This window comes from Phaenicophaeus curvirostris, chromosome 11 (assembly GCF_032191515.1).
Source record: "Phaenicophaeus curvirostris isolate KB17595 chromosome 11, BPBGC_Pcur_1.0, whole genome shotgun sequence".
NCBI lineage: Eukaryota > Metazoa > Chordata > Aves > Cuculiformes > Cuculidae > Phaenicophaeus > Phaenicophaeus curvirostris.
In genome coordinates, this window is record NC_091402.1 from 18,886,912 (window position 1) to 18,912,344 (window position 25,433).

Here is a 25,433-nt window from a genome sequence, read left to right on the forward strand (position 1 = left end):
ATAGTCCTCACTTCTGTACATAAAATATTGCTTCAGTTTTTTGCATAGTTGTGTGTCAACGTCTCTACTTTTCCCTCTCCGTAAGCCTCCAGTAGGTTCAAACATTCCATTGTCGCTCCTATTTTCACTTGTCAGTTAGAGCAATAGACTTAAATGTAATTGTACCTCCAGAATTTAATGTCAACTTGTCTGTATTATGAATGTTTCTGTGTTTCACTGCATGCCAACTCCTGTGGTTCCAATTGGTTGTATTTTTGAAACGGTGTCTTTTGCTATCGATGCTTATCTTTGTGTCAACTCTTTTTGGGGAAGGGGAGGAGGAACAGGATCCAAGTGATTACTAAGTTGGCACTAAGTTACTGTCCTGATGACTAGGAATTAACGTTTTACTCTTGGTCATTTTTCAGTCTAGTTTAATCGATCTCAAAGAACATGCATCTTCATTGGCATCAGCAGGGCTGAAAAGAGACTCCAAACTTAAGTCTTTAGAAATAGCCATAGAACAAAAGAAGGAAGAGTGTAGTAAGTTGGAAGCACAGTTGAAAAAGGTAAGTTTCATCTTAAAACAAACAAACAACAACAATCAGAAAAACAAAAATCAACATCTCATCCCCTCATTTTGAAAAGTTTTGCTTATTTACTCTTCTGGAGTAAATCTATAATCTACCCATCTTATGCTGCTGTTTGCTGATGCTTGCATCAAATACTGCTAGATTTTTCTTAAGAGGCTTGTACCAAAGCCACCAGTGAACCTCCGAAATTATCTTGTATACCTATATGAAGGAATTCTGAGAAGCTGCTACAAATAAATGAAGTGGGAGAAAGATATTGGAAGGAAGGTAGAAGGGTAGAAAGAAGTTATCAAGCCAGAAATTTGTATGGCTATGAATTTATACCTCTATTAGAAGTAGACTAAAATGATTGTCGAATGGGAAAAAAATTAAAGGCTCATCGAAGAAATGCTGTACTTCCTGGTAAAAAGAATTTTGCTTCTGAAATGGAAACTCTAGCTAGGTTATATTTTGGCTTTTTTTTGGCTTTGCTGTTTGCGATAATTAAGCAAAATAATGTGTAGTTCATCTTTGTTAGCAATTCAGCGTTTCTATTCAGCAAGTAATGGAAGCAAGCATTTAAAGGAAAACATACAAATCCTATGTTTTATAACATGGTTTTATTTAAACCGATGCATAAAAATAGTTTTTGCTTAAATGATTTGCAGTTTGTTGATGCGTATTCTACCATACATTGTTTCTTTGACCTTTTTCTGTGTCATTTGGTAACGTCTGCTGTCATTGTTTGAACACCAATCTCATGACATATTTGATGGGTTTAAGCATTATGTTTTCCTTCTGCAATTCATGATTAAGTGTATGTCAAACATTAATCTTTTATATTGATACCTATTGTTTCATTTTCTAGAAGAGAATATTTATTTGTTCTATGAATGTTACCACCATTAGGATAATATTCTGACCCTCTTTCTGCCCAGGTTGAGTAGTATCCTGCTCTGTGCTTAAGCAGCGTTTCAATAGCCTTACCTGTGAAGAAGGTATTGCCAAGTGTAAAGGATACCAGAGTGTAAACCTTATACCTTTATTATGTTTTAATTTGGAATGGATGTATGCAATTAGGTGCCTGTGTTACATGTTTCGTTGTGGAGAGGAAGAAAGGCAATCTTCTTCAATGAACACATACGGAAGCTTTTAATGGAAACCCTACTTTAAACATTTGATAGCTGATAAATGTTATTGATGTCAGAATCAAGTTATCCAGAGAAACTATTTCTCTGTTTCTCTGGAAATCCTTTGTTTTGTTTTCTTTTGTTACAAAGTGTGGTTGCTTACTTTGCACTTCACCACGAAATATATGTTACCTTCTGAAATACCTTATTTTCTTAATTTAAAAAACTAGTTAAAAAAAACCCTAAAAGCACAGATCACTTAAAAAAATCGAAACCCTCTTGGAGGACTTGAAATCCTCAGTCAATCTTTTGTGACTGTACATATAAACACATCATACAGTCATGGAAAAATAAGCGCTTATAAAAGTCAGAGAGTGCCTGGGACGTCTTTCATATAAAAAGGGAGTATGTTCTCTGTGGATAAATACAGAGGATTATTAAATGAAAGTTGAAAACATAATAGTTTTATTATATCATAAATGCAGCATAAAGCCCCAATGGAAATTCACGCAACATATGTAGGAGACCGGCTATTTCTACAATAAAAAGTAGTTACAACCTTCTTTGTGGGTGTGTTTAGTTGAACAGAAACAGTGACTGTTAATGATAGTAGACTCCAAACAGTAATTTTCAATTCACATTTTCTCTAATAAAATACTTTACGTTCAAACCTGTAAATATCCTGTGTTGGAAGTAATTGGTCCCCAGAAATCTACCTTCACTATGCTTTCACTCCTTAGGAACCTAACTGAAACAGAAATCTGGGTTATTCTTGCATATTTCTGCGTTAAAGTAGGAGGAAACATAGTTCAAAGTAGATTAACCTTCTTGTCCCTTAAGTGTGCTTAGGTATGAATATTAACCACTGCGGAAGCTAGAAGGAGTGGGCACAGTTTATATCTCTTTTTCAAAAGTGACGCCAAAGGGTTGTCTGTTTTGAGGAACTGAAATGCAGCTTACACTCTACTCCTCTCTCTACAAACATCACAGAGAAGGCACTTTTTGGTATGGTGTTGTGAAATCATCATAGTTTTATATTGATTTTTATGTTTTAATGAATAATGCTAATAAATAGGAAGATAGTAATCTGTACACATTTGCTAGAAGTTAGTTTTCTAGGAGTATCAATGGTAATAAGTTCTATATCTGAAAGAAACTTGAGTACAAGGGGAAGTCCAAACAAAATCGGTAAATTCTTTTAAAAAAGATATGTATTTTTAAATCTAAAATTTCTCTTCCCTTGTTTCTTTTCCTTCATGTTCTTGGAGGGAATAAGATCAATTTATTATAATAATGATGTTTTTGATTGTGTCTGATTAGATCCAAATATTTTTCAGTATTATATAACTGAATTGTTTGTATTTTAGCAGGAGAAAACATGCTGACTCTAAGACCGCTGTTTTAAGTTTATAGAGTAGATGCATTTAAAAAACTAATAAATGAAATATTTATAAAGAGTATTTATTCAGGTGACTGTGCTCTATTTTCATCCACAAAATAATGTTTAAAACCATGACATGCTTATTAAAATTTTCGTGACAAAGATTATGGATTGTAATTCACAAAATTAAGAAAAATCATAAACCCCAGAAGAATGCTCAATGCTCTTTTTTTTTTTTTGCCAAAATTCCATAGACTTTTTGTTGACTTACGTTGTATTAGTACTAGTGAAAACCATCAGGAATTACCTAACAGATAGCTAAGTGTTTATTCTGTACCTATATATACAAGTGTGTATATATATAAAATCTAATTATCCACCCTAGAATTTCCTCCTTTTGTTGTTTTTCATTATCTTAAATTTACTTGTTTACGGAGATACTTGCAGTTACTAAAGTACTTTTTACCTAACTATACTGTTCAAAAGTCATTCTGCATAGAAAATTCAGTCTTATGTTAAACAAAAGGAAAGTAATAAATTTAATGATACAATTTAATTAATCTTTTATTATTACCATCTTTGAAGCTTTGGCGATAAATTGCAGCCTCAGCCAAAAGCACTTCTCTTGATTCATTGCTTGAGACCAGTACTTAATGTATCATCAAAAGTGGACACCTTTCTTTATTTCATGGATTATTTAACTTGAGAAAGGGAAAGTAACACAAACCTTAAATTTCTTACTCCAGCTATTCTTTTTTAGGAGCCAAAGTCAACATTTATGTTTCCCCAGTGCCTCTTACTTTCACCAAGGAATGTTTAGAATCTTAAATTTCTACTTTTTAATGACAAGTTCTTCTGTGCGAATGCACTGGTTTTGTTGAGCTAATGCTGTTTTCCTGGATCTTTCCTTCTTTTCCTGTCTGTGCTTCACTCCCTTCCAACTTTGCAATGTAGCAAGCTGAACAGTTGTTCAATCAGATGTACAATCCAGTAAGTTCTTTTTTAAAATGCCCGCTGTAACATATGAAAGCATGAGGATCCATCACCTTACTGTGTTGTGCTCTTCTTCTGTGGAGCTTTGCAGAATACTTCTGATGCTCACTATGTTATATTCATTATATCCAAGTAAATGAACTTTGTGGACTTCAAGGCCATTTTAAGAATATGGGTTGTATTAAATAGGTATAAACATTATTTATTAGAAAACAAACTTCCTAGCCTTTAGGTCCTCAACTTAAAAAAAGCATGCCAAATTTTTTTCTTTTTCTTTGCTTTTCTTTTTAATTCCTCCTTCTGCAGTACTTTATTGGATCCTTCAAACTTATAGTTTATTCGGTTTATCTTAAGTGGTTGAGTTGAATATGCGAATGATACTATCTAGGAAGTCACTGGTACTATTGTCAAAAGTCTGTACAATTAAAATAGCTGTTTTACTCATAAAAGACTGTAAAAAGTCAGCATATATAAAGAATATGGAAAAATTGTACTTAAGCAAAGAAAATGCTGAAATATAAAATGATGAACGCAAAGGACAGTCTTTGAAAAGCTCAACTGTGTTACTTTGGCTTGTATAACATTATTATTCTTGCCAATGTCTGCTTTAATTGCACATCATCTACTGGATTGACTTGGCTGTGCTCCTTTTTCGATTTGAAGAAAAGTGGTAACAAACATTCTCTCTGCAGAGAACAGTTTTCATTTTCTTGCTGAGACTGTCTAATTTAATGTGCTGTGAGCACACAGGACAGAAAAAATGATGTAACTGTAGTAGCAATTTACAAGCTATAGTTTACATAGTAATCATAACTGGAATTACTATGTCATTGGGATAGTATATATAGAAGAACTGATTTTGTAGATTAAGTAATGTGATATTATGCATTAGGGAGGGTATTGCCTGCTCCGAAGTCAATGGGAATGTTGCCATTAATGTCAGCGGACAAGGATTCCTGCTTTGGATTCTATTATTGCTAAGTGTTGTAGCTTCTAACCATGTAATGGATATGTCATGACTTAAGTATGGGGAAAACAGAGTGCCACAGAATGTTCTTTATTTACTTTTCAAGTTATCAGTTAACTGTTTTTAGAATCCAGTCATAAATGGATTGTAAGTAGTGTAAGACCTGATGTTATTACCTCTGCCATCCAGCCCACTGTTGGTCAAAGAGCTTTTCCCTTTGAATGATAAACCCCTTTTTTTGACGTATCATCCTGAATCGCCTTTGTGGTACTTATGTTTCTAGTCATAATACTTGAACTCCTACGGTGCGTGTCTTTTCAGACTGGAGTCTTTTTTTGTCTTAATTTTTCTCTAGATCTTCATAAACGCTTCCCAGTCATTATTGCAATATTAGTTATTCTGCTGTATGGAATTCATTTGTTACTTCCCAGTCTGTTTGTGTGTGGTATTCCGAAGTCAGTCATTTTTTAATTTTATTTTTTCTGCCTTTATGTGCTTAATATTCAAAAGGAGGGCTGTCAGCAGTTCTGAAATAATGAATGCAAGATCCTTTTTCTTGGGCACCAGGCAGCTATGGTAGTATATCTGTGCCATAAGCTTTCTTAAATAAGCCTTTCTTGCTTGAAGAAATACTTGAAGAATTCTTGCGCAAAATGGATTATAAGAAGTTACGTGATTGTTTTTGTCCTGTAACAAAAATAAGATGATGCATTTAGTTTGGAGTTCTGGTGAACCTTTTTCTGAAGAGTAAAGACTTAATTTTCCAAATGTTCCATTGGAGGGATGTCAGATTAAAATTTAAAGTACTTGTTGAATGCATTCACCATAGCTTAGAGTAGTCCTTGAAGTTAAATAAAATAAACTTGAATTTTAAGAAGACTACAAAAGAATTAAGGTGACTGCAATTTTTTTAGTTTATTATTGAAAGTAATAAAATTTGAAGGATCTTACAAAGTAATTTCTTGCATGTAAATTCTGCTGTTCCGTTTATTTTTTTTATTAAGTACCTGATTGATTTCTGTGTATGTTTGTGTCTGAAGCCTTAAAAATGAAATACTATATCTATCCATCCATTTCTGTTATGCAGAATAATGCATGATTGTACCATAAAATTTTAATAGACTAAATAATTCATGTTGCATGTCTGTGCCACAGTATTATGGTGTTTGTGTAGGAAATTTGTGGTTTACATAAGGAAATGTTACTTCTAGAGTATAGTACTTACTGAGTAAATCTCAGAACAGATATATAATTTCTATAACAATTAGTGAAATTCTAATAGTAGAGCGATATGCTATTTTTATTGAATTGTAAAAATAACATACAACAACACAGTCACAAGATGGACAGACTAAACATCATAAACCAAGCGTGCTAGTTTGAAACTAGCTTAATCTGTACATACAATAGTTATCATTACAGATACACATTAAGAGTTTAGATAATTTGCTGATGAAAGGTATGAATGAACCAGTCACTCTTCCCCATAAATCCCCATAAACACTGAAAACGTGTCCTGCCCGAGAAAACAGAGAGACTAGGGAGAGAAAGGGGGCCAGATTTTTTTTTTTTAAAAAAAAAGATAGAAGAAAGGACAGCAGTCGTAGGTAGAGACTTTCTGATTCATGTGATAACCATGTAGCTTCTAGTGAGGATTCACGCCTGTCTCCCACAGTCTGCAAAAAGAAGTCTGCCCTGTCCGAGTGGGAGCAGGGTCAATATCAGCTGAGCTGCCTTTCATCTCCTTTGGGGCTACTGTTTGACCTCAAAAGTCAAGCTCCATCTGTCAACAAATCACCCCTCATCTGTATATAACAATTATAAAAAAAGTGCCTATTTCCAATCCAAACTTGTCTTTCAAAGGTATAAAATACAATAGAGCTCTGATAAGTAATTCTATGCCTTTTCCCTCAGAATGTCAGATGGACTCTGTTTTGCTGTCTTGTAGTATCAGTGGTTTTGCTTGCAGCATGAGGATTCCCCTCAAGGGACTCACTGAAATTCATAGTAGCACTTGCAGAAAGCTCTTTTAAAAAAATCTACGTTCTTGCTCTCCGTTTTTAACTAACTTTTGGTCTTTTTAAGACAACGCCCTTGTAGAAATCTGATTCCTGTGAGTAGTCAAAAAATATCATATAAGGAAGTGCTTGTAAAAGTAGAGGCAACCAAATTAGTCAGTGGTTTGCAGTACTGGTATATTTATTTTTTTTTTTGAAGATTAGAATAATCTTATATTTGTCTTTGAACTGGATGCTTGTATTGATTTATGCGTGTGACATGATGTTTAACTATGCTATGTTTAACTGTGAAGCTTTTTGCAACTGGAAATTGGTAGACAGTCTCTCACATAATTGGCCCTGAGTCTGGATATTTAATTTACTTCAAAAAATGCAAAGCTGGCTGAAGTAAATTCCTTGACACGATTAACACCTGGTATAAAATAAATCCAAGTTTATTATTGAAGCAGGAAGATTTATGAGGATAAAAGGAATCATCTGTTACTAGCATCTCACCCAAACAGTGAAATCAAGATACTCTTTGGATGTTAACTTGAAATGAGCTCTGTGTTAGGAAAGTCCTATACCTGCATAGAATTCAGGGCTGAAGCAGGTAGTATTATCCTAAATAGAGAATTTGAAAAGCAAGGCCAGAAATCTTAGGAGGCTTCTCATGTCATTCCCTTGGCTTTATTCTGATAACCAAATACTTCATCTGGATACAAATCTCAGAGTGGGATAAATAACACTTCTTTCTTATTATCCTCATGCTTAAATGATATGTTACATGCAACCCCCCTGAGTTTCTTCCCTAGTAATTTCAATTTTTTAATTCTTTTATTTATGCTAAACACGCACTTGTTCCTTATTTATACAGAAAACTTTAACCATTGCAAAGAATATGAACCTTCTAGTATCTATAGTTTGTATTAATTCTTTCCAAAACACACGTTTCATTTTGATCTGCATTTCTTTCATTTCTTGCTTGCATTCTCTCTTCCCTGAAATTAAGATAAATAACTCCACAACTTCGCCGCGTAATAAGATAGTTGGAGGAACTTCAGTTCTAAATATCCTGAATTTCTGTAAAATTCCTGTGTGTTAAGAGAATGTTATCTGAATTTTCTATGTTTAATGTGCACTGCCTTAAATGACTTGTTTTTTCCTTGCCTGCTCTTTCAAGATGCCAATTAGGAATAATGGGAAGCAAGGGGTAGGCTAAGCATTGCAGTGCATTGTTGTTTCCATCTGTCTGTGATTATTCCAGCCAACAGTTTAAAGCACTTTCGATGCCAGATCATGCTCCCATTGAAGTTAATTGGGTTTTTGCCATTAGGTTTGATGGGAGTAAGATTGGGCTCTGCACTCTTGTTGTATTCATTGCGTTCTTTCTTGTCTGTGAAACTGCCACCCATCCATGCATGTGTTTGCCAGGTTTGTGCCGTTTTCACCAATGGGCTTGTTCTTCTGATGTTTCAGGTTAAGTACTAATGATAAGGAAAAAGGAAAAAAAAAAAAAGGATTATTGGGTAAATGTCTGCTGAATGCAACTTTTCAGTTTAACGGCTTGTCTTTTAAAAACAGCACTGCATAAAACCAATTTCTTCCTTTTAAATTTTTCGTATCAAGCTGCATTTGAATCATCTGGTGATAAAATTACAATATGTATATATGGATCTCTGCGTATGTACATATGGACAAAGTGTGTGCATATACATATATTTGGGGAAAGACAAAGAATATGCTTTATTAAGAAATTGCCTGTATATTTGAAACCTTTTAAAGGCTTAATGTGAATTGAATTAATTGCAAGGTGTTTTTTAATTTAAAAAACACCCTTAAAATACATCACTTTAGTATGTAAAAAACGTTAATAAATTCCCTCCTCCTTCAAGATGATAACATTTGACTATAATTTTAGTGTATGAAGATCTTTTCATTCCTTTTTATAATGCTGCTGTAGAAAATGTTGTCATTAGACAGAAATACCCATAATCCTTTTTAGTGGAAATTTGATCTCTGAGGCTGAACAATTAAACCTCTTAAAGCTATATAAATTACTGTCATCCTTATTTTTTTAAAATATTGATTCTGAAGGCTCATGAAGCTGAAGAGGAGGCACGGATGAATCCAGAATTTGCAGACAGAATGAAACAGCTTGACAAAGAGGCATCGTACTATAGAGAAGAATGTGGCAAAGCTCAGGCTGAGGTTGACAGACTTCTAGAAATACTCAAGGAAGTAGAGAATGAGAAGAATGACAAAGATAAGAAAATTGCTGAGTTAGAAAGGTAATTCTTGTGTTATTTGTCTTACTTTGGGTGGCATTTTTATTTACTTGATCTTCATTGGAGAGCAGAGAAGTTTAGAATGCTTTTCAACAGAATATTTGCTATGTCTTGTAAAATTGAACTGGAAATGAAAAAAATGTCTAGCTGAGAGCTGCATCTCCTGTGTGCTGACTTTAGAACAATTTAAGGTTTCCACTCTTTTAGTAGTCTCCAAAAAAGGAACTCATGTAGGAAAAGCCATAGGCAATTTAATGACAGCAGCCCTTCCAGAAAACCTGCTAGGGAGAACAACCTTGCTTTTTAGTAGCTGGTAAATTGGAACTGTCCCTAAAGATGTTTCTTCAGTGTGAATAGCATTAATAATTCTCAGAGATTCTGAAAAGTATCAGTAGGTATTTCTGACCAGTCTCATGACTATTTAATAATAGTTGTTACTATTTCTCAGTGGTTCTGTAGATGTTCTCCGATGTGAATGAGTATTTGCTGATGTTGATCAGGCAGTGTTTGTCTTACTTCTGGAAAGGTTGTATAGTCTTTCCTTAATGCAAACAAGGAAGCTCCGTGATCAGTTTGTCTTGTACACTTAATAATTAAATGATTCTTGGATATTTCTCCCATGTGATATGCTGCAGTCTATTTGAGTGGTAATTAATTTATGTGGATCTGATTTCTTTGTTCCCTTCCTGTACTTAGCCACTCTTAGGTAAATAAAAGAGGGAATCTTATGTTTTGAAGTATTTTATAAAGTTGTTTTTGAGTGATCAAGTCAGAAGAAAAGTGCTTTATGGTTCCAAAACAGAAGTTTTTTGATTATTTGGCATAGTTCCAGTCAAGACAGAGCACTGCTCTGTCCTTTTAGCAAGAATTACCATGAAAGAGAAAAAGTTCTGCCAGAAATGTTGCTTACCTCAGGGGGAGGATAACAACCAGCTTGGAAAGGGAGATATGTAGAATATCTTTTACTGATGATGACTTACCAACCTTCATGGTTATCTGTTGCCAAATCTTGTCTTTCTCTGCAGACATTTGGCAGAGTTTTAATTATAATAATGAATAATAGCTATCAATCTATATAGCTATCAATCAAAGTGTCATGAGAACCAAGACGTCAGATTTAGAGTGAAAAAAGATTTGTAATTGAAATAAAACTGAGTGTTTACCGGAGGATGCTTTTAATTAGTAGTTACCTCTCTCAGTATATCAGGAGGTGTTTAGAATGTTTGCATTGATTTGAAGTTGTCAAGTAGATACCAGAGGAAGCTAGTAATTAATTTTTTTTTAAATTCAATGCAATTTTATCAGTTTGGGACACCAGTTCCTATTCTGTTGTTCTTGATGAGGGCATTGATCCTGAACTGTTTTTTCAGAAAATTTGGTACCACTGAGGCAGTACAGACTTTTTGAACAGGATATACTGTACTTTGAATGTGATGAAGTAGTTAAGCTTTCCTATGAACCTTTAATGCTTCTCTAACGCTTACGATAAGTTAATTGTGGTAAATGTGGAAAAAAGGGATTTACATAAACGTTATCTATTATGGATTTAATCAACAGAAGTTACTGTCTTTACATGGTCATGGAGTCTTAAAGCTACTTTCCAACATGCATAAGCAAAGGCACAAATTCATTGATTGGTACAATAAGGCTAGCAATCTGCTAGCAATATAAAGGTGTAATAGGAAAATATTTTTAGGGAGTGGATATCTAATCAAGTGTACCTTTGGTTTCTCTAAAATGTAGCCTTTTCCTTATTTTCTAAAAATATTGGCCTAAAGATCTAAATGTGTATATAACTGTGCCACCTGTTGGTGTCCCTAGAGAGGGAACTTTGATGTTGAAATTCCCCTTTTTAGGAGGTTAGATGGAGTGTGAGTCGCTGCAACATTTAATGATGTGCTACTAATTTTTCTGCTTGTAAAGACTACTTGATTGGCTTATTATTGAAGGGAAGAGGTGGAGTCAAAGCTCAGTTTACCTACTTTATGGGAAGAAAGCATTGTGAAAATGATTGCAACTTTGGGAAGCATGTTTGAAAATGTTCTTTCCTTCTTGTCTCACTGTTATGTAATTTGCATAATGTGCTCTATGTTGCATTTTTCTCTCCTTACTTTTTCTCCAAAGCCTCCAAAGAAGGGCTTCTCTGGGGTTTTCGTAGGAAAATGAATGGTCTTTTGAAATGTATTTGTTGGTTAGAAGCTTGCTGGGATCCATGTTCGCTGCTTTGCCAACTTCATTACATTGCAAGATAATTGCAACATAAATTCCCAATAAAAATGTTTGCAATAATGTTATCATTTACAAGTTAAATGAAGAATTAAAGTAAGATAATTAATATAAATTTTCTACTATTTGTTGGAAAGTATTGATACAAAGTAGCAAATAATCAAGGGTAGAAATATCTGCTTCAAGATATAGGCAATTAAATTTATAAGTGGGTGCTATTTAGCAGAGGAACTTTGTTTTATATACCTGAAGGCTTCATACAAATGGTAATTCTTTTGGTTTTAATGTGATTCTCTTGCCTCAGAAACACACTTATGAGTTGCATCACTTAAGATTAATGATTTATATTATGCCTCATATATACAAACATGTTGGTATGTTTCTTAAATTACTTCATCTATATTGATTTTTCATCTTATAACTTCTTATTACTACATAGGAGAACCAATTCCTCCTCTTATATTAAAGCTTTTTGATGACTTTTATTACATCTTTCACTATTTTTCTGCTTATGATGAGAGCAGGTCAAAATTAAATGCAGTATATCTTAGCGTTATGTACCTCTGTTAAACTTAGTTTCATGGCTTTGTCTGGTTTTCTTGATGAAGGAGATGTGGTGTGGATTTTTTTATTTGGGGTTGTCTTTTTGGGGAGGGAGAGATAATGTAAATAAAACTGGGTACGATAATGATCAGCTTAAATTTTAATATGAAGGGCCTAGCCAAGGGGAGGTAACTGCAGCTGAATAGGAACTGTCAGGATAGAAGGAGTATATTATTTAATGCTTTTATTAATGGTGTTAGAATAAAAAGTATATTTATGAAATACGCTAGGGAGTTTGAATCACGAAATTAAGTGAAATACCATAGCACAAAATGCATGATTGTGAAGTTAGGACTGGTAATACTGCCTGCTATAAGCTAGGGGTAATACTTGATACTATTCAGGAAGAAAAAGATTGGCTGGATTTGCTTATGGCAGTGTCGTTATAAGCCATACGAAATAATGAAATAGGCATCCAAATAATGAGGTGTGAATCCTGATATGTCAGAATAAATGTTTGCAGTAGGGATAGAAAGGTATTAACATCATCGAGCCCTAGCAAGACTTCACGTGGAACACTGCTGTATACTTCTCATCAGTCATATTTGAGGTTGAATTAAAACTGGAAACAGGTGCGGAGAGGGCTGGTAGGATAATTATGAGAAAGGAGTGCTCGTGTCACAGGAGGAGTCTAAAGAACAGTGGTTTGTTTCTCTGGCAAAACAAAGGCGCAGTAGGGATGCTTCTCTATAAATATGTGAAGAGGTAAGCACTGCAGTGACAGAAGAGTGATTTAAGAAATAAATTGTTGGCACATAACACAGTGGATATAAATTATCCGTTAATAAATTTAGACTGAAAAGAAAAAGAAAGGAAGAAAAACTTTTCCGATTCTGAGAGGAATGAAGGTGCTGGACCAGCTTTCTGAAAGGATCAAAGGGAATGAGAAACGTAAGTGGTTTTAAGATGCAGCTTGATAAATCTATGAACCTGATTATGCTGTGTGTCTGCCAGCAATTGTGTGCACAAATTCAGTCTCTGAAACAGATTATTTCTCACAGTCTTGTGTTCTTACAGGAATGGTTTGCTGCTAGCGACCTGTGTGTGTGTCGCATTTGTGTTACCTTTACCTTACTTAACATTCCATAAATATCTATGCAAACATATTGCTTATGCTGAATGGTTTCTTAGGGAGGAGAACTGTAACAACGTTTTCTCAGAATGCAAGAAATGGAGGTATCCAGTTGGCTACGATGTGTCCTCGGATTAAGTTGGAAGGACTGGGAGAAAAAAGGACACTATGGGCATGTGTTAAACAGGATGAAAAAGGAGCAGGAAGGCTGCACTTGCTTATGGATTCTGACATTATAAACGACATTCTGGCTGTGTTCTGGAACCTCATTTAATGGGACAACAAATTCCACACAGAAAAGTAGTGTATTTGGAGGAAAAGAACTATATTGATAATGACTTTCTCAGCCAGATCCATATTTAAAAATTCCCTGTTGTCAATTGCTTTGAGTGCCCTTAATGAAGAGACCAAATGGCCTATCAAGCCAAAAAGTGCAGTTTAGGACCCAGTTTTTTTTTTTAGCTTGAGTACACAGAAAGAGTTTGGGCAAAGGCTATGAAGAAGAGAGAGAACAGCGCGAGCGTTACCTACCTCCGTTAAGAGAATGGGCTATGAACTAACCTGTCTGGTAAAGGATGTTGGATGGTTATAAATATGGATCGTTTTCCACAATCTGCAAATTATAAGATTCCATTATACTTTACTATTTCCGTTTTATTCAGTGTACAGCAAGGATATATTGCTACAGAAATTTTATTTTATCTTGCTTTCCCTTCCCTTCCTTTTCCTTTTCTTATTTTGAATAAAATCTGCTGATATAACATCTGCTTGTTATATTTTTAAAGAACTAATTTATTCCTCCCTTTATTCTCTTTTGCTGTCTTTTTCCCTATCTGTTTTTCTCCAAACCGCTGCTTTCATCCCTACTCCAACCAGCTTGACTTCCAGGTCAGTATTTTCTGCTCTCCTATTTAATTGCTCCTACCACAATGAAGATTTTCATTGATGCTTCATTTATTTGCCCATTTTGTTTCCATATCAATAACCTCTGTTTGTTTTTTTCTTTCTTTTAGTTTTGTTTTTATTCAGCCTGTCCCTATTATGAAGTTTTTGGTCATTCCATTTCTAGATCAGAAACTTTAATAATAAATGAATGCTTTCATCAAAAGTTTGTAAGAAAAAAAGTTTATTAACAACATATTCAATTCATATGTTGTCCTGTGTGAAGATTTTTTTCTTCTTTCACTTTACTTTTATTATCTTTGTTTAGGGAGTTTGACATTGGGAATAACTTTTTGGTAGACAACCCAACCCAGTAGGTAATGAGTTCTACAATAACAATAGTAGACAGAGAGATTTGTACTTAAGATCAGAGATTTTTCTTAATACTTCTTCATCACCACTTAGGTTTATTGCAAGCATAATAGGGTGATTTGGAGTGGTTCAGCTTCTGATTCAGAAATTTTTATCTTCCTTTGCTGGCCAGGTTCTGACCCACCACATAACTCCAAGGGAGGTGTTTTAGCTAACATTTATGCTTGTGCACTTTTCTTGAATAATCTTAGCAAGTATTATTACATATTGTGGTACTTATTGAAAGTGAAAATTGAGGTAGTCAATGTTTTTTTTTTCTTCTAGTGGGCCTTGATGTTAACTTGTCATTTTCATGCTTATGAATGGCTGTAAATTAGTGAAGTCCTAAAACATCTACTTGGTACTTTAGAAATGAGTAACTTTGTAGTTTAGACTACAGGTTCATCTACTTCTTCCTTTCTCTATTAATTTCTTTTCCTGTGACAGGTATTTAAGATAGTTCTGTACTCTTAAGCTCATCAGGTAGTTTTCAATTTATGAAATTGGTAACTGAAGTTTGGATAAAGTTTTGTCCCCTGTACTGAAGAAGCTTAGGCAGGAACAGACCTAGTTTTCAAGTGTTATCAAGGTACAAAGTGTTTACTTCTTCACAGATCTGTTGGACTAGAGCATAAAGGAGGGTGCATACTGCAAAGACTTCCCAGGTGGATTTCAGTTACAAAGTTTTGCAGTTGCAGATATGTTCCAGGTATCTGGTTGCCATGTAGCATGTTCATCTAGAATTATGCCAAATAGCTAATCTGCCTTTTTAATTTGTTCATATGCAAAGTTTTCAGAATTTTTGTCAGTTAATACTTTCTGCACAGCACTGTTCTCTATTCATATAGAATCAGAGCTTGCCAGTTTAGGGAGTTTTTGTATCTTGGTCTCAAAACCAAGCACAGTTCAGATGTGAGAAAAGTTTCTGACATGGATGCCTTTGAACTGAGTGACTCATTATGGAGCAATTGATGAGATTTTTTTCTTGATGTGCTTCAATGCACATCATGATTGCAAGTTATTTTCCACTTGGAAAAAGTTGTTTCTGAAATGTGAGGCTTTATTGATTGCAGTAATTAATCAAATAAATGTTTTCTTTTTATTGCCTTTCTACTACAAACACATTTTATTGTGCTTGAATGGATAGTTATTACACCTGAATTATAAAATACTTAATCAATTTTTTTTCAGAAGCTTTCTTTCTTCCAGAGATGAATTAAATGCATTTACTCTGGATTTGGCTATGATGAAATTATGTCTGAATGTGTCCACTCTAGCATTTCTATCACAACATGCTCAACATTGACAGAAAATCTCTCTAGTCAGAGAGAGCTTAAAGAAAGGTATTACGCTATGCGGTTGTCATTATGGTTGATTTCACTGGAATTTAATGATTGGTATGCAGAAACGTTTGTTCAGCAGTTCGAGGTACAATTTCTGTTATGTTTTATTGACCTAAAAAACTGACTGACTGCTGAAGCAAACTGTCCTCATAACCCTGCCAACTTTCATGCCTAGTGTCCCAGATAAGTTGTAGTGTATGATTAGAGTTTATTGTGGGATTTCAGTGAAGTGTTAAATTTTTTGCGGCTTAAATCATCATTAAGGTCAAAACTTAATTTAAGAGATAGATTTATCAGCTTATTTAATTTCTACTAATCACTGTTCTTAGCTGTGTTTTTATTCATCCATATTTATATGGGGTTAGAATGATTAGAAAAATGCTGGGTCTGTTTCATAACACGATGGACTATTGATACTGATAGCAAAGGAGAATGGAATACTTTGGCATATCTCCCCACCCCCTGCCATGTGCATCTACCTATACAATAAAAAATGTTCTGAGCACAAGAATCAGTATAGTAAATTTCACTTTTTATTTACTTTATTAATCCAGGTTACGGACAGTTATATACTCCCCAAACTTTTCTGTTTGCAGAAACGGGTGGATATTTTTTCTGTGTCTAATATACTGACTAGCACTAGAAATTTTCCCACCAACCTCTGCTGTTGGTCTAATTGTTTCCGTGGGAGGCTAGAGCTCGATGAGATGTGTAAGGCAAGGTTAAACGGAGTTTTAAATTTAACTTATGAGCCTTCCACAGTTTTGTCAAATGTCAGTTTGATGGTTCCAAGGGCAGAGTGATATGTTGTTCAAAGATAATTTCCCTGGAGAACCGAGATAGTGTACTAATGAAAACTGAGAGAATCTGTGATATACATTACTCTTCTGAGAGACTGGTTATTCTGAGTGAGAAACATAGTTGTCACATTGGATAACGGGCAGATTGTTGTCATGTCTTTCTGCTTTAGTCTGTTTGCTACACATACAGAATCAATGTTTTAGCATTGTGAACATTTAAACATATAAAAATTTTGAAAGACATTGAAGATTTGAGAAGAGATTTAGATTTATCTGATTAAATGTGTGGTTTTGAATTTATGTACATTTACATTTCATTTTATTTAATAGTAAAGTAGAAAATTTATTTCCTTGGAATTCTGCTTTTTTTTTGTTTTAAAGTCAAATATTAATATATTCCAAAATAAATAGAAATCATAATGATAAACAATGAAAAGATACGAACAGATACCTGGGACAGGATAATGAACTGTTGTTATTTTTATCTGTCTGCTCAGTTCTATACATTGCCCTTTCAGCTTGCTTAAAGGCATGCAGAGGTTAAAACAATAATTTCTGAGACAACTATAAACAGATTATTTAAATAAGGAAGGATATTTTGCAATTTTTTAGTGATGTAGGGATTTTTGTTTTGATTTGGAGTGTAAATACTTTGCGGAAGTACATGAATATGCAGCATAAACGGAATACAAGAGGGGAGAAAGCCTTAGGTCTCTGAATGAAAATTATCCACTTTGAACTGGGTTGGACTTGATACCACAGTTCTGTGTGGGGAAGAAAGCTGAAGGAATTGTTACTCCATTTCACAGTTACTAATTTCAAGACGGAGCACTATTTCCTATGGTTCTGTAGACCTGATGCTTCTGCTAGTTTTCCCCAGGCAGAAGATCCGCAGAGCATATTTCTTTCCCTCTTGAATGTGTGAATAAGGCAGCAACAGCTCCTCTGGGGAGGCTGGTGACTGCCTGGGTCCAGGACTGTCAGGGTTCCCTGTGTGCAGAGGAGGGGTGTGTGGGGAGAATCATCGTGAGATAGCACAGCTTACCCTCAAAAAGCTGTGACTGAAAAGAGACAGGGGGAACTAAATTTAGGAATCGGGCTGTTGGTGAAACCACTTCCTCTCACATTGTTCGCTTAGATAATGCAGGAGCAATATGACTGGACAAGATGATTGATCCTGGATTGAAATGTTCTCATCTGAATTTCTAAGGGGAAGTTACTATGTCAAAACGAGAAATCGTACAAAATGTACAGGCGGTATTTGGAGGTCTGAAAGGATTGCTGCAAAAGTATGGAAAGCTTGGAAAGTTTGATTTATGTCTTGAATGATAATGACTGGATTGATCCTGTGAACTACTAGGTTGAGCCAAGAGTTGCAGTTGAAAGGTTTGATTCAGAAGGAAATTGCAATGAAGCTTGAAGTGCAGCAGAGGATGTTTGATCCCAATTAGCGTCAGGCTGAGCTGGGCGTGCTGTGAAACAGTTGCATGGGGAGAATAACTGGACAGGATCAGGAGGCTTTTTTTGATTTTTCTTTTTACTTTTTGATTGTTCAGATTATTTTTGTTATTTCCTACTAAGAAAAAAAGCCTACATGGACAACAGCTGGAAAAGACTTGAGGAAGCAGCAGCAGGACTGCAACTCTGGCTTGAAATTCAGGCAACAAACTATATCCAGTTACTGGTTACAGTTATCGCTAATGGTATCAATTAATAAAAGAGCTAGGCAAGCAGTTGTATTAAATCAGATCAAATATCCTTCTTGTCTGTCATCGGCAGTATTTTTCTTAATTTTAAAAAGAACAACATCAGAAGAAAATGCAGAGCAACTCGTGGTGTACAAAAGATGTGTGACAGATGTGTGAAATCCGTAGCATAAGACTCACGTTCACATAAAGTGTTATCAGAAAGACAGTAGTGCAATTCAGTTTGTTAGAGTTTCAGTGGCTGCAGTGCAGATATGTGTGGAAACAAAGTGATATGAACCGTAGTTTGGAACAGGATTTTAGTAAGTCTTTTTCATTCATGCATTATCCTCTTGTGGGTATTTCTAGCATCTCTCTGGGGCTTTGGAGGGAACTGTGTCAGACTAAACACTCCTTAAACAAAGATTTTGGAAGACTTCCCAGATTTTGGGTTAGGTAAACCCTTCGTCCCACTTTTTTTTTGTCTTTGAGTGAGAAATGTTTTGGTGACTTCTGTGACACTCAATTTATTTCTACCAGATAGAGTTGTTGGTTCTCTCAAGTCAACAGTATCTTTTTGTGGTGCATTTGGAGGCAAAATATTTGTCACACTGAAGTGCTGTCATAACCTGAGTATTAAGAAATCTTAAACCAGGCTTCAGTGTTTGAAGTAATGAGTTTTAAAAGGAGTGGCAGAGGATTATTTGAATAGGTTGCTTCTTTTTTTAACCCACTATAGAATCTTCTTGTGTTTTGAGACCTATAGATCTGTGTGGGCTGCAAGCTTGCTTCTTTGAGTGAAACAGAAATAGATATGTAATCCATTGGTAACAGGAGCTGGGAATATAATAACGTTGAGTGTACTAAAACTCATTTATCTTACCTGTTTAGTTTTTTTTTTTTTTTTTTGCATTCAACTGGAGAAATGTCTGTGTGGGAATCGGATTCTTTGGAGATTTTTAAATTAGTGGGTTTTTGGCCCTTGTTTGTGCTGGTCATTTTGATTCCCATCCTTTAATAAACATAGAGAACGCAGTGGGTGCTTCTCAGTTGTCCTGGTGAGTAGGTGGATTATGAAATGTGGCATGGAGTTTGCCGTAGATCGTCAGGAGAATGGCAGAAAGAAGACCAAGGACTCTTCAGCAGGAGATAACAATGTTAATGTCTTGTGATTATATTCTCTTACATGTATAAGAGAATACTGGCCTTTATTATCATAAATCTTAAGGTGCCTAGAGTCTTAACTTTTTAAATAAATTAAGCAATGAAGCATGACATCTGTCTTTTAGGAAAAAAATGGGTTTTTGAGGTATGTTATGTTTTCTCTGTCATATGAAAATTTCAGTCTGTCACGGATATAGGTTTTCTTATCTTGATAATACCTGTTTTCCCCAGAAAAGTCCATTTATGGGTTGTAAGTGAATATACAGTGTCCTTGCATTTTTTTATCAGGAACGCGTCTGTCAGTAACCCTCTTAACCTCTCTTCTGATGTGCACAGTTTGCTAGAGTCTAACCCACCTTTTTTTTTGGATTTTGATTTTTCTTTTTTTTGAGTTCTGCAGATTGGTAGTAGCAAATACATTCGTATTCTAGGAAAATTCCAGAAACAATACTTAACTTCACTTGGAAATTCTATCCTGTGGGCTTCATTGGAGTTTTGAAAGAATTTTAAAGGATTGCCTTTATGCTTTTGTTTTAGTCTTGTCTCAAGAAATTCAATAGGAACCTGTGTATATTGTCAGTTTTAAGACAATGAGAGTTGAACTGTTGGAAATACTTCTGCTGAGTCTTAATGAAGTAATGTAGCTCAGAATGGACATTCACATGGACAGGATTTACAGGATCAGGTCTTCTGCATGACTAGCTACTGAGTTCCTGAGTACCTCGTAAAATGTTAAGATTTGTTTTATTACATGGATTTACATACATGGGTTGTTTGTAAAGGTGTTGACTCTTTATAAAGGAAAAAGAGAATTTTTTCAAGTAATGATATTGGTAACATTCCATCCAGTGCATACCTAGAAAAATAGATGAAGGCATTTGATTATTTAAAATATGTGTACTGAATTAACTTTTAAAAATCTATTTTTTACATTTTCTTTTATTGCACTCTGTTTTATATGTTGAGGAGTACAGGTTCCTAGCATGCTGGAGAATTTTTTGATTGACTTTGAGACAACTAGTCCCCCTGTAATGCTGTTTAATGCGGTGAAAATTGTTAAAGAGATGTATTCCTCTAGAAAATGGTACAGATTTTGCTCTTGGGAGTGTTTTGCATGTCTGCATTTTCTGAGTGCTTTGAAGAAAAAAAAATCTTTATGAAATAGAGTAAAGGCTATGCTAAGCATGTAACACTTATTTTTGGCTGACATTACCAACTTTTTAACCAAGGTACCCAGATGGCTAATTAGGGCTAGGAATTCAGTGAAATAGTGTGGTTTTCTATAGCTATCGGAGATGAAAGCATTGGATTTTAGACAGCAGATACACACTACTGTAAAATGAAATCTGGAAGATACTCATATGTATATGCAAAAAAAAGAAAAAGTTATTTTTTGTCTTAAAACATTGGACTGAAGGAATTAAGTGTGCTGTGGTTAGAACTATGAGATTAATTTGTATGCTGTTCCAGAAGAACAAGAAAAAAACCACAAATGAACATGGTTAAACGTAGTCATGATAATTAGTGATATTCATACTAGCAAGAACTAAGTTCAACTGTTTTGATGTTTGTCTTTCTGCTGAACAAGGGTCTGGGTCTCCATGCTACTGATGTCTATTTGTTACAAAGACATTTCAGTTAAAAAACTAAATAGAATGAACAGCTAGTGTAATTGATGTAAGGACATCTTGCTCTTTGCACAGCAGGATTAAGGGACTTCAGGTTCTTTGGTTCAGCCTGCATAGAGACAAGCCTATAGGGCTGTGTAAGAGTGTTTTGTCTTTTCCCTTCAACCATCATTTTCAGACTGCGAAGTGTACTTGAGAAGTCATAGTTTTGATGGTTATTCAGTAGTATCAGAAATCTGAACTGCTACAGTCCATTCTTTGTGGTCTAAGGCCATTTTTCTGAAAAAAAAGGTGAGGTGTTGAATGATGGCGAAGACAGACGTAGACATTGTTGTGGTTTAGGTACCTGATTTTAAGTCTAGTGTCCAATTTAGGTGGAAATTAATGGCTGTGTAGAGTTCTACTTGTTGAGAAAGATTATTGAAAATTATCCCAGATCAGGAAGATTTAGGAAGAGGAATGGGGAATTACGACCGGTTGATTTTTACTGGAGTAGTGTAGGTGCAGTGCTACTGTGTATTAACAATTCAGAGCAATGGCTTGATCTAGGTTTAAAAAATTCATAAACTCAAAGTTTGATTACAGAAAGGTCGTTTCTAGAGAAGTAGATTTCATCTCGCTGCTTTGGGGCAGTTACACTATCACATAAAGAGTACTTTTGCATATATTTTAGTACCCGAATATGATTAATGTCTGGTGGTAAGATAAAATCTACTGGCCCAACAGGATATATTTCAGATTTTGAGGGCATATATTGTGTCAATAATGATTTATTTGCTTTATTTTTCTAATGAATTTTGTGTTCTTATAGCTTTAAATTGAAACAGTGTAGCAGAACACGTGAAACTAATATGTCATGATAAAGAATAATGTAGACTCAGCTATGCATATCAGCATGGCTACTAGTAAACTGGGTAGATAGTTTATATTCTATATGGTAATTGCATATGATATTTTGTGCTGATTGTATACTGTTCCCAAGTATTTTTCTGTTTCTCGTGCATAATTTTCACTTATCCTAATCTTTTGTTTTATTCAAAGGCATTTTACAATCAGAGCCATGTGAAAACATGCCAGAGCAAGCATGCCCCAAAAATATACTGGAGCGAGGACTATATTTGATGTATTTGCTGTTAGGGGGTTAAAAATGGTGGTGAATGCGTTCTTGTGTTTATTTCCTCTATTGCACTCCTCCAGTAGCTTTTATGCAGGCCTAAAAGAAATCTATTCAGCTAGCTCTGTAACTGTAGCATTTTCTTTTCATTTCCATAGGCACATAGTCAGTTGTGGAAGAAAAAGAGGCTATGACACAGCTTTTCTTTATTTCCTTCCCTCCAATATTTTGCATATCACAGGCACCAGATGTTTTCCTTTGCAGCTTTACCATGTTCTACTTTTCAGTGTGGCATTAGACAGAAACTGAAATGGGAAGTGGTGGGAGGGAATGAGGATGAAAGAAGCCAGTTAGCATTGGCATAAAATGAAACTTCTTAGAGATTAAATATAAATTAATTTATCATTTACTCATCATTAGATTGCAAACCGTTGTGTATTTTAACAGTGCAGAGTCGTATTACACCACCAAAGTCTCATCTGAATGCCACATTTTTATATGGCGTTTTTAAAGTAGTTCTTTCTAATATTAATTTTAGCTTTATTCTGCTTAGGCCTACCTAGTTCCACTTGCATCATAAAATCAGTGCTAGAAATGTATTCTATAATGTTTTTTTCCACTGAAATTTCTGAAGCGAAAGCAACAGAGTCATTTTCAGTGATCCTCTTGGGCATTGAATAATATTCTCTTCATTTCCCAAAATAGGATTAGTGAGTAGATCTCATTAGGAATTTGCACATGACTCTATTTTTATATAGATAAAAGGGAGCAAATTCCTCAAAGTCAAAGAAAGTTGGGAAAATAATATCTAAGAATCCAAGCGGGTAGAAAGCATTACTGCAGGGATATTTTTTTTAGTGCCTGCCAGGAAAAATTAGATTGCCTTCTTAACTAGCATATATCCTTTTAAGAAAAAGAATCAGGAAAATTCCTCATAAATATCCACAGCAAAAGAATTAAAAGTTGAAACAATTCCAAAAATATATGTTTTTTTACTGGAGTACAGTCTTAACAAAAGCAAGTATGTAATTCTGGTAAAGGTTTCATTGTCATTAGAAGTTACTAATAATTTTATATGTGACGATCCTGTGTAGAAAGTCTCATTATTAAAAAAGATAGCAATGTGGGGTTTTTCTTTATGTACAAAGCTATTTGGAAAGGTAACCTTTATTCTTTGTGACATATCTATGCCCTGACCTTTTACCCCATCGCACTTCAATCTTCAGAAATTTTGTATTTATTGTCCAGGTTTTCAAAAATAGAAGTTCACAACATACATTATTCATCACCTTCACTTTCTGCTTCCTTTGAAATTAATGCTATTTAAAGCACCCATTAAAATTGCTCCTGAACTCCAAGTGTGTAAGGATTGTTGGATAATCTCCTGCTGTTACAAGAGCAGGTTTTCGGCATAGTGCTTTGAACATGTATGAGTATTTGTGCCCAGATGATAAAAAAGAAAAATCTTGTAAGCCAAATAATTTCTTTACCATTGTATCATCTGATGATGTTAAAGCCATTTTGATACGCCAGCTTGACAACAGGATGAAGTTTTATTGTTTATATCTGATAAGTGGAATACTTGTATCTGTTGGAGAGTTGATGTCCTGTGTCATAGTCATGAGTTAATTTATAAAGAAAAAGAAGCAATTGCAGTCATTATCACTAATGTGTATGTGTGTACAATTCTTAGACATATGAAGGACCAAAACAAGAAGGTTGCCAATCTGAAACACAATCAGCAAATGGAGAAAAAGAAGAATGCACAGTTGTTGGAAGAAGTTCGTAGGCGAGAGGACAATATGACTGACAACGCTCAACATTTACAAGTGAGTTTGTTTTTCAATTGTTTTTTGACAAATGAAGTGCAATGAGACTAGTCAAATTACATTTACTCCAGCCAAGTCTCAATCCTTTTTACAGAAGTACTGGAAAGGATGTTATAAGAAAGCTAGTATAATTTCTGTGGACTGTTCAAGGAGTCACTCAGGGCAAACTGAAGCAATGAGCCTCAAAGGGTAAAAATGTGCCATCCACTTTGTACAGCTCAGGTCGGGGCTGAGGCTCGAGCCACTCAGCTGTCCACTTGCTTTCTGGTAGGTTTGAAGAAGTTCAGATGTCTCTAGGCTCTTTGAAGATTTAGTAGCTTGTAAAAGCTTCTGAGGCTTTGTAGCATCGTATATATTTGTGACACTTTTCACTGTCTTTTCAAAGAAAAGCCTCTCGAAGCTGGTTCATCTCCTAGCATCAGTGCTTGTGGGTTGAGTTTGCATCTCAGCCCTATCTCACAGCATTCTAGGGACATTGCTGTGATGGAGAGTGCCCTGGGATGCCTGGGGAGGGAATTCACTTTGTTCTCTCTCAGCTATCGGCTAGGTTGTGAGTGATACTTCAGGTGTGGTTTTGGGATCACTGTAAAACTGGAAACACCAGGGAGCCAGACTGCAGGTTAATTCTTGGGAATGAAGAATAGTTGTGAGGTTTTCTGCTTTTTCCTTCCACAAATCAAGGGCAGACCTGTGCAAATCTTGCCAAAAGTGATGGTCATATATTAAATAAAGCATCACAGCAGGAGAGATGGCTCTTGAATGCTTTATCATGAAATTTTTTGAGAGTGATGTATCTAACATGCCTTCGCTTTTCTCTCTTTTTGTCTGTCGTAAAAAGACAAGACTTTTTGAGAAATGCTGAGCTAAGAAATATACAGGTATCACGTCATAAAGTTGTGCATAATTCCTCAAGTCTTCTTGCAGGATCTTGAAATGCTGTTTGTGACACATGTTTAATTCCTGAGATGTGTTTTTTCTTGATTCTTCTATAGAACATGTTTGTTCCAGTAGCAGTATTACCTCAATGGAATTGGGAAAGAAAACATTTGCAAAACATTGAGAACTTGAGTGGGTTTGGTTTTGATTCTGATTTTCAAACTATAACAACAACAAAGTCCTTTCTTATCTCTACAGTAAACAATAAGAATGTGCATATAATAATATTCCCATATGTCTCATTACATTGTCTCAAAGGAAATAAAATATATGCTTTTGTCTGATTATAATTTTTGTGAATTTAAAGTCTCAGTTTAATAAGGGTTTGGATCTTATGGAATCATATCTATACTGAGTCCAAAAATCATAGAATCATAGATTCAAAATACATAGAATCATAGAATACAAAATATACTGAAGACATAGGACGTTG

The 25,433-nt window shown here is 34.9% G+C and overlaps 1 protein-coding gene across 16 annotated transcripts in view; it reads left to right on the forward strand.

Annotated features, from left to right (window-relative positions):
* Positions 1-25,433, forward strand: part of ERC2 (ELKS/RAB6-interacting/CAST family member 2) — a 367,942-nt gene that overhangs the window by 124,111 nt on the left and 218,398 nt on the right. For 3 of the 16 annotated variants that reach the window (XM_069865912.1, XM_069865911.1, XM_069865915.1), the window contains 6 exons: positions 408-548; positions 4,017-4,052; positions 8,203-8,232; positions 9,117-9,310; positions 14,085-14,096; positions 23,929-24,064. In XM_069865912.1, the coding sequence (XP_069722013.1) occupies positions 408-548; positions 4,017-4,052; positions 8,203-8,232; positions 9,117-9,310; positions 14,085-14,096; positions 23,929-24,064 (549 nt within the window). Of the gene's footprint in view, positions 1-407; positions 549-4,016; positions 4,053-8,202; positions 8,233-9,107; positions 9,311-14,084; positions 14,097-23,928; positions 24,065-25,433 lie in introns of all 16 variants that reach the window. The other 13 variants (XM_069865916.1, XM_069865918.1, XM_069865920.1 and 10 more) reach the window with 10 other exon arrangements.